This window comes from Colias croceus, chromosome 16, assembly GCF_905220415.1.
Source record: "Colias croceus chromosome 16, ilColCroc2.1".
Taxonomy (NCBI): domain Eukaryota; kingdom Metazoa; phylum Arthropoda; class Insecta; order Lepidoptera; family Pieridae; genus Colias; species Colias croceus.
The window spans coordinates 5,283,768-5,297,467 of NC_059552.1; the positions used below are offsets into that span (position 1 = coordinate 5,283,768).

Here is a 13,700-nt window from a genome sequence, read left to right on the forward strand (position 1 = left end):
CTATCCCTATGTCCCCACTCCCTATGTATTTAAATCGTTAAAACTACGCAACGGATTTTGATGCGGTTTTTTTAATAGACAGAGTTGTTCTCGAGGAAGGTTTTAGTATAATATTATAATTTTTAGGCTTTAGACAAAGTGAGCGAAGCCTACGGGCAGAAAACTAGTAAAATACCCTAGTAAAGTACCCAAAGAAAGAGCTTGCATGTCATTTTTTGGTCCATTAACAAGTGAACAGTATACATATTAATAAGTACCTAGTTAGTTATGTAAATAAATTTATATCTATGTATAGAGATTTTTTGAAATGAAATGAAATGAAATGAAAATTTATTTGTATGAATTGTGGTTACAAAGTTATAATAAATTTTTCGTCCGCACAATTCACCAACAATTGGCATACAAATATTTTAATTTTATAATTTAATTATTTAAACAATATATTATTTACATTAGTTCATTTTACATTTATTTACTACATACACATTATAAATTATAATATAGCAATATGACAATTTGATTATTACATTTTATTACATTATAATTGATTTCTTACGTCAATTTTTGTCAAGTTAGGTACATTTATCGTTTCGGTAATTATAATCTAAAAAATTCGTTTAAGGAATAGAAACAGTGATTAATAAGCCACGCTTTTAATTTTTTGTGCATTAAATTTTTTGGTAGTTCCCTTATATGTTTTGGTATATGGTTAAAAATCTTTACACACATTACACTTGCATTCTTTTGGTAGAGTGCTGAATGGCAGTTAGGCATCATTAGACGTGTTTGATCTCTTAGTCCAAGTCTAGAGTGGTCTTTCATGTTTTTAAAAAGTTCACCATGTTTTTTGACAAATATACAAATTTCCAAAATGTATAATCCCGTGAGTGTTAAAAGATAGTGTTTTTTGAATAATGGTCGACAAGATTCTAAGGGACCAATATTGCACATAGCCCTTAAACACCTCTTCTGTGCCAAGAATACATTTGTCACGTCTGTCGAGTTGCCCCAGAATATAATTCCATACCGTATCACAGATGTAACGTATCCGTAATATGCGGTAAGCGCAGCATTAAAGGACACTGTTTTTCGTAGTCTTCTTAATTTTTACCGATAAAATACTATATAATTTAAAAGCAACTGAAAGCAGCAATGCTTTTTTGCTTTTTTGGGAATGACTATAGTGGTAGAATCAGGCGACTGAAGAAAAGCGGTACAATAGGTATATTATTTAGTTATACAAAAAAATTAACGATACATATACCATATAGCTAAAGGTTAAATCTACAATAAATCGAAACTAGTATAGGTATTACCTGAGTACTGAAATATTTATTACAATCTTACAACCACTTAATCATAGAGAAGTCTTAATTAAATCCTCGTGGGCGGTTAGTGACTTTAATTTGTAAGAAACTGCATTAGTTGCAGCATGCAATTCTGCCATTTTCCTTACTTAATATTCAATGAAATCAATATAGGAGGTATATAAAAAACAAAACATTGTAAATACCGTTTTGCATCAGGAACACTAATATTTAAATTTTATAGCCTATAATTAAAAATTAACATTGATAAATGAGTGTCTAACATTTGTAATAAAATAAACGTATGTTTTAAAAGAGATTTTCATAGGTAATATTAGAATACCTGGGTAGTTTCCTTAATTATAATTGTAGTTTAGTTTTATAAAAAAGAAATGAATAATGTCTTGATTGTATTTTTATTGTTATGTAATTTATTGATTAGCGTATCTAGATAACATTAATTCAGTATTTTCTTTTGTTTGATTTTACGTGAGTATTAGGTAAACAATATACAATAATTTATAAATTAAAGATTTTAACGGATTTTAAACGCGACTGATGATTTTAGACTGAAACAGAACACGCTCTCCCGTGACCACGCTCGCTGCAAGTGAGCAAAACGTAAGTAATCTATAATATAAAAATGAATCGCAAAATGTGTTGGTAAGCGCATAACTCGAGAACGGTTGAACCGATTTCGATAATTCTTTTTTATTATATTCCTTGAAGTACGAGGATGGTTCTTATGTAGAGAAAACGTAAACATGTACCACGGGCGAAGCCGGGGCGGACCGCTAGTCTATAATATAAAAATGAATCCCAAAAATGTGTTGGTAAGCGCATAACTTTAGAACAGCTGAACCGATTTCTTTTTATTATATTCCTTGAAGTACGAGGATGGTTCTTATGACGTAGGGAAAACGTAAATTATGTACCACGGGCGAAATCGGGGCGGACCGCTAGTAAGTAATATAATCACAAATATAATGAATAATTTTTTACTACGTAGGTATGTATTGTTTAATTTCTTGTTATAGGTACTAATAATAATTAATGTCCGTAGTATACAGTCAGTAGTGTCCGTCAAAGTTATTACTTTGATGGCTTTGGATTTATTTATCAAATTGATCAAATTAATATCCTGTTATGAATTTTTAAAGGAAACGCTTAATTTTTAACGACGTTCCGCTTCCGCTTATACAACTTTTCACGACACAAATTTTTCCCATTATCCTTCAATTCAATAAATAAACACTTCTTAATTTTATTGAATATATGATTAATAAAAAGGTATATAATAAATATAAATAAAAATTAATATTTATTTTAACTAAATCTATTTTATTAATATAGTTCATTTTTTATTATAGGTACCTACCTACCTATCTGGTGGTCTCTATTATCTATATCATCTACACTAATACAATAATAAGTATAAAGAGGAAAACTTTGTTTGATTGTAATGAATATGCTCATAAACTAGACCGATTTTAATAATTCTCTCACCATTAGAAAGCTACATTATCCACGAGTAAGGCTAGGTTTTTCTTTGAAAACGCGGGCGAAGCCGCAGGCGGAAAGCTAGTAATAAATTCTATCTGTTTCTAATTGTATTTAATATGTAATAATGTAACTGTGCCTTTTTTACAATTTTAACGTCTGCTGTGCGACTTCTTTCTAGGAATGGTATTTAGGTAGGTAACTTGTAGGTGAGTACTTGATTAGACTTTTCGAATCACATGATACTTATTTACTCATCATCTAACGGCTGATATCTCAATTGATTTAAAAACTTATAAAACTATAAAAACATCAATGTAGGTAGTGTAGTTCTAGATATGACGAGATTTCTACCCAGTTCCACCGACGTTACCCGAACTTTAGTCCCAATTCCCATACATTACCATTGCTGTTTATTTTCAGGTCTACCATCATTTATTATTATTTATATTGGAGCATTGCGATGAGATTTCAGAGTACCTACCTACCTACCTATTGAAACTTAGAAATAAATCAAAGAGTAAACTAATATAGGGATATAAATGATTTCCCAACGAGCGGGGAAAGAATTTATTTATTTAAATATTAGATATTTTCTTCTATGTCACATAAGCTTCCTCAAGCCAACACTCATTTCAGAATATGTACCTACTTCTCTTTATACTGTGCTATTTGCTGTTATATATTTCATTCACGTGTTTTATAATAATCAATATTATAGTGATCATTGATTATATATTTATCATTACCTATAGCCCTCCTCGATAAATGGGCTATCAACTAACACCAAATAATTTTTCAAATCGGACCAGTAGTTCCTGAGATTTGCGCGTTCAAACAAACAAACAAACTATTCAGCTTTATAATATTAGTATAATAAACTAGTAAAACTTCGTACCCAAACACATAAACCTTCACATAATTATGTCAGAGACTGGAGACTGACTAGTTATAATATAATATTTATACAGTATACTGAGACTAGTTATATAATATATTATATAATATTACCATACTCTTCCAAAACGGCTGGACCGATTCTCATAAAATTTTGTGTGCATATCGGGTAGATCTAAGAATCGGCTAACATCTATTTTTTATACCCCTAAACGATGAAGAGTGGCTGAACAACGTTTGCCGGGACAGCTAGTATATTATATAATACCTACAATAATTATAAGTCACGATCGTTTTAAGTCGATTATTGAAGTACATTAGCCGCTTAGAATGGGATATTTTTCACACTTGCTTCTTGGTCCAGCGCAGCCTAATTGGGACAGTTGCGTGTATCGACGGCATGCGGGCGGACGCAGGCCTAATCTTCTCATTGCGACTGACCCCGGCCGGTGGAGCCGGCCCAGGACAAATCGTAAACACAAATTGTTTTATAAGGTCAATGTTAATGCATGCGATGTTTTGATTGGCAATATTGAATCTACTGCGTAGCGAGGAACCTCATTACGTCGTATAAACTGATCGATTTTTATTATGGAACAAGCCAAGTTTTTTCTGGTTACGTGATGGCTTAGTTTTACTGTGAAAGAGGATGCGGGCATAATAAAAGAGAAGTGATTCTACTCATGAACATTCCAGACCTTTATATTAAATGGAACACTTATTTTTATTAAAAATATACCTAACACAACAAGATATATAAAAAGGATTTGATTTCGATTTTTCATTACTGTGTGAAGGGCTTGAAATAAAATAACATTTACTTTCATTTTAATTTAATATTAAAACATGAGTTACAACAAATGGCATCTTAAAACAAAATCTTACTTAGAAAATAGTAAAGCTGCTCAATATAATGAATTCAATATAAATATGCATTTATTTGATTTCTCATTTGAATCAGTAAGTAAACATGTTTTCCTTATAAATCCATGAATAAATAACAGATTTTTCAAAGTCACAATATTTTATGAGGCCTGCTCAAGTCAAAATGTAGCGCTTCATTATTTCGTCATATTGATTCAAATGAAAAAGCCACTCAATTTAGATTTCCGAAAGATATTTTATTTTAATGTATAATTTTGATCCCAAAATGTTTTCTTCCTACTTTACATTATCGAATTTGCAATACTGAAAAAACAATTGTCATCTACACTATCTCTTATATTATTGACTATTGAAATCTACTATGTAATTAAGTACATGATGTGTGTAACATTAATATGTAACGTGTTTGTGTATACTTATCTAACTACAAGGCAATGTAAAGTGCTTGTTTGTGCAAAAGAGAAATACCATTTTGAACTTTTAAATTATGTTATGAATTCACCACTTCCTGATTTAAGTATCCAACTATAAATATGTAGGTAGTTAATCGAGTCCCCGAAAGGTCAAACGATAAATTGTGTTAGCAAACATTATTATTGCATCACAAAACTAGGGGACATATTCTCATACTACTTTTAAATATTAACTCAACTCAAACTTTTCATACACCATTTATATCGTATCAGGAAGTAGCGAAATAAATAAATTACATTCATACATCTGCCACTATACGTTCAACAATATCTATGAATCTTCTAAGACTTTATTTAGTACTTTAAAACAATCGTATATTTATAGAAATACATATATCGGAGTCCAGATAGGACTAATTTTGGGATCATTTACTTCATGATATAGAAAAATAAAAGCAAAGTGTAAAAAAAGCTGTGATAAAAAACCTTACATATCAAATCAAATTCATAAGGGCCAAAGGTGTATTCAAAAGCTAACAGTATTTTACAAATAAATTAGAAACAAAAACAATTTGTTCAAGAACAATCACATAAGCGAAGGCTTGTAAGCGCCTGCAGTGTGCACGAAGGTCATCGTTAACCAAATATATTATTTATTTTAAATAAACAACCAACCACCTTAACACTAAAATATATACAACTTAAAACTAAAGACTTGTAAAAAAAAAATAGAGAGATTTTTAATAAAAGCATGATTGTATAACAGCTCTCCTACGGAATCGTAGGCGTTCAAAATGACCAGAAAAAAATCGAATGTTTTAATTCATAATTATTCTTCTTAAACAAAACTTATACGAAGAATATTAAAAAAATTAATACTAATATTACTATAACAACCGCCAAACAACTTTCTATCTAACCTCTATAAAAACTTTTCAACACTCAACATCAGTTCGCACCACTGGTCGTTAAATAGTAATTTTATTATTCTATATCTATCGTTAAATTATAACAATATTAGCCTATAAAAATATATAACTTATTTAATATATGGGAATATTTTCGCCATGAAAAAAAAATGAATAAGCACACAAAATAAAGTAAATGAGTATGAGATTATAACCCTAACTACATTCATGTAGACTAAAATAACGATGAACCTTATAACTTAAAATTAAAAATAAATTACTTAAAGTAAAGTAGCACGTTATCTCGTTAGTCAGATGAAACAGTTAAAAAGTTGATAACATTTTTACGTTACAAAAATATTGTTTTACTTGAAAATATCGCGATAAATTTATATACAAAAGGTACAAGAGATTCCATTACGCGATGTGAGCATCTTCGTCGGCTCGACGCGGCCATTCCTTTTATTGTCACAGAACATCAACCATTAAGGAATGTACTTGCATTTGTTATTTTTACACGTTTAATATTATCGATACACCTACATAATACAACAATAATTTATATGTAACATTTATTTTTACACACGCGTAGTGTGCAATTACATCGAGTCTAAATGATTATGCAACGATTTCATGTTTAAAAAATATGTGAATATATTATTTACAGGTGAGAATGAATCCCTTAAAAATACAATTCGCGTCTGTTTAATCCTTCGTTTTGCCAAAATAACTATCTACATATTCACAATTCAAACTATTACTAGCAACAGTCCATTTTATTCGAGATGTATTAAACACCAAATTCATATAAAATCACTAGTAATAATTTTCTACGTTCATCGTTATAAGCCAAGTTTACATTTTAGTACTAAAGAATTTAGCATTTGTATCTAAATTGAATATAGCAATATCCAAGTAATTTTTCAAGTTATATTTTACAAGTAATTATTTACCACATAGACAAATTGGAGAATGTTCTGCATCTAATTTCTTTAATATGTAGAATGAAGAGTTGTTACAGGATTAAGTTGAACTTGTGATTTGCGTATATGATTTTTATCAATATTGATTGTGATGTAGAAGACTATTGTTTTACAATGTAATATTTCAGGATACAGATAATACTTTTAAAGTTGGTTACAACTAATACCCACCGAATATTATAGACAATTATCTACCATAACGAGCATCGCGAATTTTGACACGCGCCAAATGTTATGAAATGCGTATAGTCCTTCCCCTGCGCGCTCTTATAGACGACGGCGTATGTGAGGGGTTCTCATCCTTCCTCATTCATCTTGCCAATATTTAACATGTTATTGGTGATATTTCAGCGGCTAGGGAATCGCAGGGGAGGCAACGAGCCTAGATTTTTCTGGAGAGGCGGCTTATGACCCGATACCACCGACACTCCCTCCTTCTTGCTATAATCATGTCGGTGGTGGTTCTGGAGTTTAGTGGCAGTAGAATAGTAGACGCGGACGATCAGCGGCAGAAGGAGCAGTGAATCCCCTCTCGCTCCTTCCTCTGCCGTAAATCTTCCTCATTAAGTACGCACATCTCCCCCCTCCTCCCTTGCCGTACGCCTCCACTCAAGTACTGTTTATCAGCGGCAGGTAGCGCACGACACGCAAGCAGCGCGCGGCGGTCAGGACACGCGGTGCCAGCGGCGAGCGGCGCCAAAAGGTCCAGCAGACGCACACACAACCCCTCCCTCCTCCTCCTGTCATACGCCTTGCTACTCCTCTTCAGTTATAGCAGTCAGCGGCAGGTAGCGCACGACACGCAAGCAGCGCGCGGTTGTCAAGAGACGAAATCGATCAGTACACACACGTAACAACACTCCTCCCCCGCCCTGCCGTACGCCTTCCAACTAATATTCAAGTACTGTTAATCAGCGGCAGGAGGCGCACGACACGCAGGCAGCGCGCGGCGGTCAGGACACGCGGTGGCGGCGGCGGGCGGCGCGCGGCGCCAGCAGGTACGACGCGTCGAGCGCGCGCCCCGACCCGCCGCCCGCGCTCAGCAGCCGCCGCGCGATCGCGTTCACGCGCTCCTTCTGCTGCTCGCGACGCTGGCCGGCCGATACGTTCTGCAAACATTGTGTCGAGTTGAAAGGTCGCCCCGGCTTTAATTGTGTTTACCCGAGATAAAAATATGGAATAGTCTGATAAAGATGGTCTCTCTAATGGTCAATCTTTAAAACCGATAGAGTAGTTATTCATTTTATTCTTTATGTACACTACTTATAAGTAAATTAAAAAAAAACTGTATATTAATGATAATATGAACCGCTGAACTATGTTAATATTAATAAGTTTTAACCTTTAATTTTAACCACTTATCAAATCAGAAAAACCTTAAGATGCAGAGCACCAGCCACGGCGACGCACGCGATATTATATAATTTACATTTAAAAAAAATATGTAAATACTAAATACAGTTGAATTGCTATGAATAAAATTCAAATATGCATATAGATATTCATATTCATCAATCATTAGTTCTTGTGTAGAAATGCAAAAAACATCGCATCTACTACACAATTTTGCATTAAATATTCATAGAACACGATACAATTTTATAGAATTACCTACTTTATTTAAATTAATTAATACATTACTTTAATAAATTACTATATTATACCACTTATAGGAACTAATTACATAGTTATAGATAACTGCTTCCTTAATTTTTAGATAAATACAAAATATAAAAGAGAATTATATTGAACTAGCTGTTGCCTGTGCCTTCACTTCATCGAACTGGGGTAATAGTAGCCTAAGTACTTATCTGGACTATAATATATCATTACAACCATAACAAACATACATTTTCACAAACATTCACGTTTATAATATTAGTAGGAGAGGATAAATTAAAATGACAACCATTATTATAATTACCTATTGTTCGATTATAAGTCGTTTCATTAGAATATCTCGAGTAACAACTAGTTTTTTTTTTTTAATATAAGTAAGTATTTGTTTTAAATTCATGTATTACCTTTGCAACGGTAGCCACAGCATTAGCGACAGGCTTTTTCTTCGGTTCCTGTGATGTCTTAGGTTTATCTGGTGTCATAAAATTCTTGCCAGCGCGGCCTTTCAAGTATTCTGGCAGAACTTCGTGAGGCTAAACATAAATAATTATTAAATTAATGTATCACAAATAAACATTCTAATTTTGTATTTATTTCCTTAACACAGCAAGTGTTTACTAAGTATTAATCGAGACTTAATTAATGAATTATCTTAATTTATATAAATTTATTCATTCTATGCAATATACGTAGTATATTATAATATATGCGGCAATATTATCGCGGCAAATTATGCTTATACATCACCAAACTTAAAACTTATGTCTACTAAAACATAGACTAAACAAAACCAAATTATTCCCTACTACCACTCGTCCTGACTCCTTCCGGGTTGACCCGGGATAAAAAAACATCATAAAATATAGCTTCAGCAGGAATAATGTAGGTTTTTAAATCGTTCCAGTAGTATCGGACCCTATCTTTTCTCTTCATAATACTACTAGCTATCCGCCCGGGGCTTCGTTCTTCATTTTCAAAGAAAAATCCGCATTATTCCCGTTCCCGTGGGAATCCCGGGATAAAACCTACTCTATGTGTTAATCCAAGTTACCTACTATATGTGTGCTAAGTTTCATTGTAATCGGTTCAGTGGTATTTGTGTGAAAGAGTAACAAACACACACATACACATCCTCGCAAACATTCGCATTTACACAACAGCGTCAAATTGTTATCTTCTCATACTCACAGCATACGTCCGCGACACCTTCAAGCGCTGCGGGAAGTGGTCGAACGCGTACGGCTTGGTGCATATCGGGTACTTGGGCCGCGAGATCTTGGTGAACAGGTGCGCTGTTCTGTCGACGCGCAGCTCGCAGATGTACACGTGCGACTCGTGCGCGCCCACCGGACGGCCCTGCGGGATAGGATAGAATATTATTTTTAGTTTTATAGCATTAAAATGAATTCAAAATTTTTAATAATAGAAAAAAATCGATGAGGGAGCGGGATTTTATCGATTTTTTCTGTACTATTCAATATATAGAAAAATTGAACTGATTCATAAAGTGGGTTTATTAATTGAGATAAATTATTATCTGGTACACCATGAGGGTTTATTCTTAATTGTAATTAAACTGTGAACACATCTGATAGCTAATATTTTTTTACCTTTAATTGCTTCATTAAATTTGTTGTTGTATTTAACTTTCTTAGTGGAAAAAGCTTTAATTTAGTTATTTACATACCTTGCAATAAGTATTCAAGTCCATGACCCAGCATTGAGACATCACTAGCTCTATGGGCACTGCCTCGTAAAGTGGTACACGCATGACCTCATTATGGAAGAATCTGCAAAAATAAATTGTCATATAGACCACCAACCCAAACCGTGAGTATCAATGTTTCTTATGCAATAAAATCTGCAATAAAATGCATTTAAATAATTTTTTACATGACAATCAACACATAATATCAAACTTGCTTGTGGCATATTCATCATTTCTTTATTTTCCTATTTATTCTTTCTACTAAATACCGCAGCTGCTGCAGTACTCTAAGAATATTTAATTAATATTTGCCACTCAATGTTACACTTACTTCCTAGTTGGTTCGTGGAAGGTCTCATGCGGGCGCAAATAATGATGTCCGTACACGTAGCGCTCGTGTGTGTCCTTGTGTTTCCACAGACGCTCCACACGGAATATATCCAATTCGGACACGGGCACACAACCGATCGTTTGGTACGTGTGCTTGCGGACCGAACCATCCTGAAAGATATCAATAATGAATATGTGTTCATAGTAAAGGGGACAGCAGATTTAGAAGAAAATTCGATTTCGTAATAAATAAAAGAGAACATGTACATATTCTAATCTTATATTTAAACCTTACAAACATACCAAGTTTCCTTCACTTTCAGAAATCATTGCTTACTATTTATCAGATGCGTTATAAATGCACTTTTAACACTAAATATTTATTTGAACAATAAAAAATTTCTAACTTCTAAAGTGTGTGCGGTCGTGTAACCTTTTCAACCGATTTCTTTTACGTACCTTATTCTGAATAGTCTCTTCTTTCTCTTTCCCCTTGATATTCTTCAACTTCTTCCTATCGACACGCTTAGTCTTCGGCGAATCGGTCTTATCGCCGTCCTTTTGGCTGACGTCCGGGTGTTTATCATCAATGGGGATATCTCGCAGTACGTATACAGTGTCGCCTTGACGCACTTGTAGCCCGTCACGCATCAAAGAAAGGTAGAACTGGTGACCCTCTTCCGTGTATTCGTCGAGTGGGATCTCACGATCAACCTGCCAGGTATTAAAATAATTTGTTAGTTTACGAAATGTGTATAAATAGCAGTAAATAAAATTATATTTTTCTATAATAAAAGGGAGTATCCTCGACAATCTTCTCGACTCGGCCGGCCATTAAGGAATGATGCCAGAAAGTTGTAAATATATATAAATTTATAAAGAATAGAAAAAATTCGATCACGAGGCGGTTCTTCATATTGGTTGAGATGGTTGTTAAATCATCTCAATAGATGGCGCGCGGTGTGTCCCTTAAGACACATACAACTGAAAGAATAGAATAAATTCGATTGCTCTGGCGGGTCACGAGTGGCTGAGTTGGTCAAGCATCCGCCCCGGAATGGCGCGAAGGATGCGGGTTCGAGTCCCGCCTCGTGATCGAATTTTTTCTATTCTTTATAAATTTATATTTATAAAGCATTTGAATGCCATAAAACCTAAAATATAAATTCAAGTTGTAAATATGCTCTGTAACGAAAACATTTCGCTTGCGCGGTTCAGAGCGAGGTCGTCACACCTATGTCAAATAAAATAAATTTACACAAATTTAGAACCTACTTTGGTAGAACAATATAATTACAAGGCTTATAATTTGAGGGTATAGTGAGAGTTACCGGGTCGGTGGAGCACAGATGGCAGTAGTGCGTGCAGCTGGTGTCGGCGAGGCGCATGCAGCGCGCGTGCTGCCACACGCCGCACCGCGCGTTGCCGCACTGCACCATCAGCCCCTCCTCCACGTGCAGCCCGCATATGTAGACTTACCGGGTCGGTGGAGCACAGATGGCAGTAGTGCGTGCAGCTGGTGTCGGCGAGGCGCATGCAGCGCGCGTGCTGCCACACGCCGCACCGCGCGTTGCCGCACTGCACCATCAGCCCCTCCTCCACGTGCAGCCCGCATATGTAGACTTACCGGGTCGGTGGAGCACAGATGGCAGTAGTGCGTGCAGCTGGTGTCGGCGAGGCGCATGCAGCGCGAGTGCTGCCACACGCCGCACCGCGCGTTGCCGCACTGCACCATCAGCCCCTCCTCCACGTGCAGCCCGCATATGTAGACTTACCGGGTCGGTGGAGCACAGATGGCAGTAGTGCGTGCAGCTGGTGTCGGCGAGGCGCATGCAGCGCGCGTGCTGCCACACGCCGCACCGCGCGTTGCCGCACTGCACCATCAGCCCCTCCTCCACGTGCAGCCCGCATATGTAGACTTACCGGGTCGGTGGAGCACAGATGGCAGTAGTGCGTGCAGCTGGTGTCGGCGAGGCGCATGCAGCGCGCGTGCTGCCACACGCCGCACCGCGCGTTGCCGCACTGCACCATCAGCCCCTCCTCCACGTGCAGCCCGCATATGTAGACTTACCGGGTCGGTGGAGCACAGATGGCAGTAGTGCGTGCAGCTGGTGTCGGCGAGGCGCATGCAGCGCGAGTGCTGCCACACGCCGCACCGCGCGTTGCCGCACTGCACCATCAGCCCCTCCTCCACGTGCAGCCCGCATATGTAGACTTACCGGGTCGGTGGAGCACAGATGGCAGTAGTGCGTGCAGCTGGTGTCGGCGAGGCGCATGCAGCGCGCGTGCTGCCACACGCCGCACCGCGCGTTGCCGCACTGCACCATCAGCCCCTCCTCCACGTGCAGCCCGCATATGTAGACTTACCGGGTCGGTGGAGCACAGATGGCAGTAGTGCGTGCAGCTGGTGTCGGCGAGGCGCATGCAGCGCGAGTGCTGCCACACGCCGCACCGCGCGTTGCCGCACTGCACCATCAGCCCCTCCTCCACGTGCAGCCCGCATATGTAGACTTACCGGGTCGGTGGAGCACAGATGGCAGTAGTGCGTGCAGCTGGTGTCGGCGAGGCGCATGCAGCGCGCGTGCTGCCACACGCCGCACCGCGCGTTGCCGCACTGCACCATCAGCCCCTCCTCCACGTGCAGCCCGCATATGTAGACTTACCGGGTCGGTGGAGCACAGATGGCAGTAGTGCGTGCAGCTGGTGTCGGCGAGGCGCATGCAGCGCGCGTGCTGCCACACGCCGCACCGCGCGTTGCCGCACTGCACCATCAGCCCCTCCTCCACGTGCAGCCCGCATATGCACAGGATTACCTCCTCTGCAATTAGGATATCATACATTATTAAGTTTTGTTTGTGTTGATCAAAAAAAAAAAAAAATATTATACATGTAACTTTTAAATATTTCCAAGAAATCAATTTTATAAATGTTTATTTTCGAAAATTTATAGAATTACTTACCAGGCTTCGATTTTTGTATAAATCCTGATGGTAAACTATCTTGTGAGCCAAGTATTTTAATAAGTTGCTCAGCAAACTCCAACTTGGCAGAATTGTATACCTATAAATAAATAATAATAAATTATGACAATACAATAGAATATTGCTATTAAATGTATGTAACATAAATTGCAGTGTGTTATGAAACAA

General features: G+C 37.1%; 1 protein-coding gene across 3 annotated transcripts in view; it reads right to left on the reverse strand.

Annotated features, from left to right (window-relative positions):
* Window positions 1-7,827: 7,827 nt before the first annotated feature.
* Window positions 7,828-13,700, reverse strand: part of LOC123698663 (histone-lysine N-methyltransferase ash1) — a 43,237-nt gene continuing 37,364 nt past the window's right edge. For all 3 annotated transcript variants that reach the window (XM_045645400.1, XM_045645401.1, XM_045645402.1), the window contains 8 exons: window positions 13,512-13,611; window positions 13,215-13,369; window positions 11,011-11,265; window positions 10,553-10,722; window positions 10,201-10,303; window positions 9,702-9,869; window positions 8,918-9,046; window positions 7,828-8,002 (listed from right to left, as the gene is read on the reverse strand). In XM_045645400.1, the coding sequence (XP_045501356.1) occupies window positions 7,847-8,002; window positions 8,918-9,046; window positions 9,702-9,869; window positions 10,201-10,303; window positions 10,553-10,722; window positions 11,011-11,265; window positions 13,215-13,369; window positions 13,512-13,611 (1,236 nt within the window). In that variant the 3' untranslated portion in view covers window positions 7,828-7,846. The remainder of the gene's footprint in view (window positions 8,003-8,917; window positions 9,047-9,701; window positions 9,870-10,200; window positions 10,304-10,552; window positions 10,723-11,010; window positions 11,266-13,214; window positions 13,370-13,511; window positions 13,612-13,700) is intronic.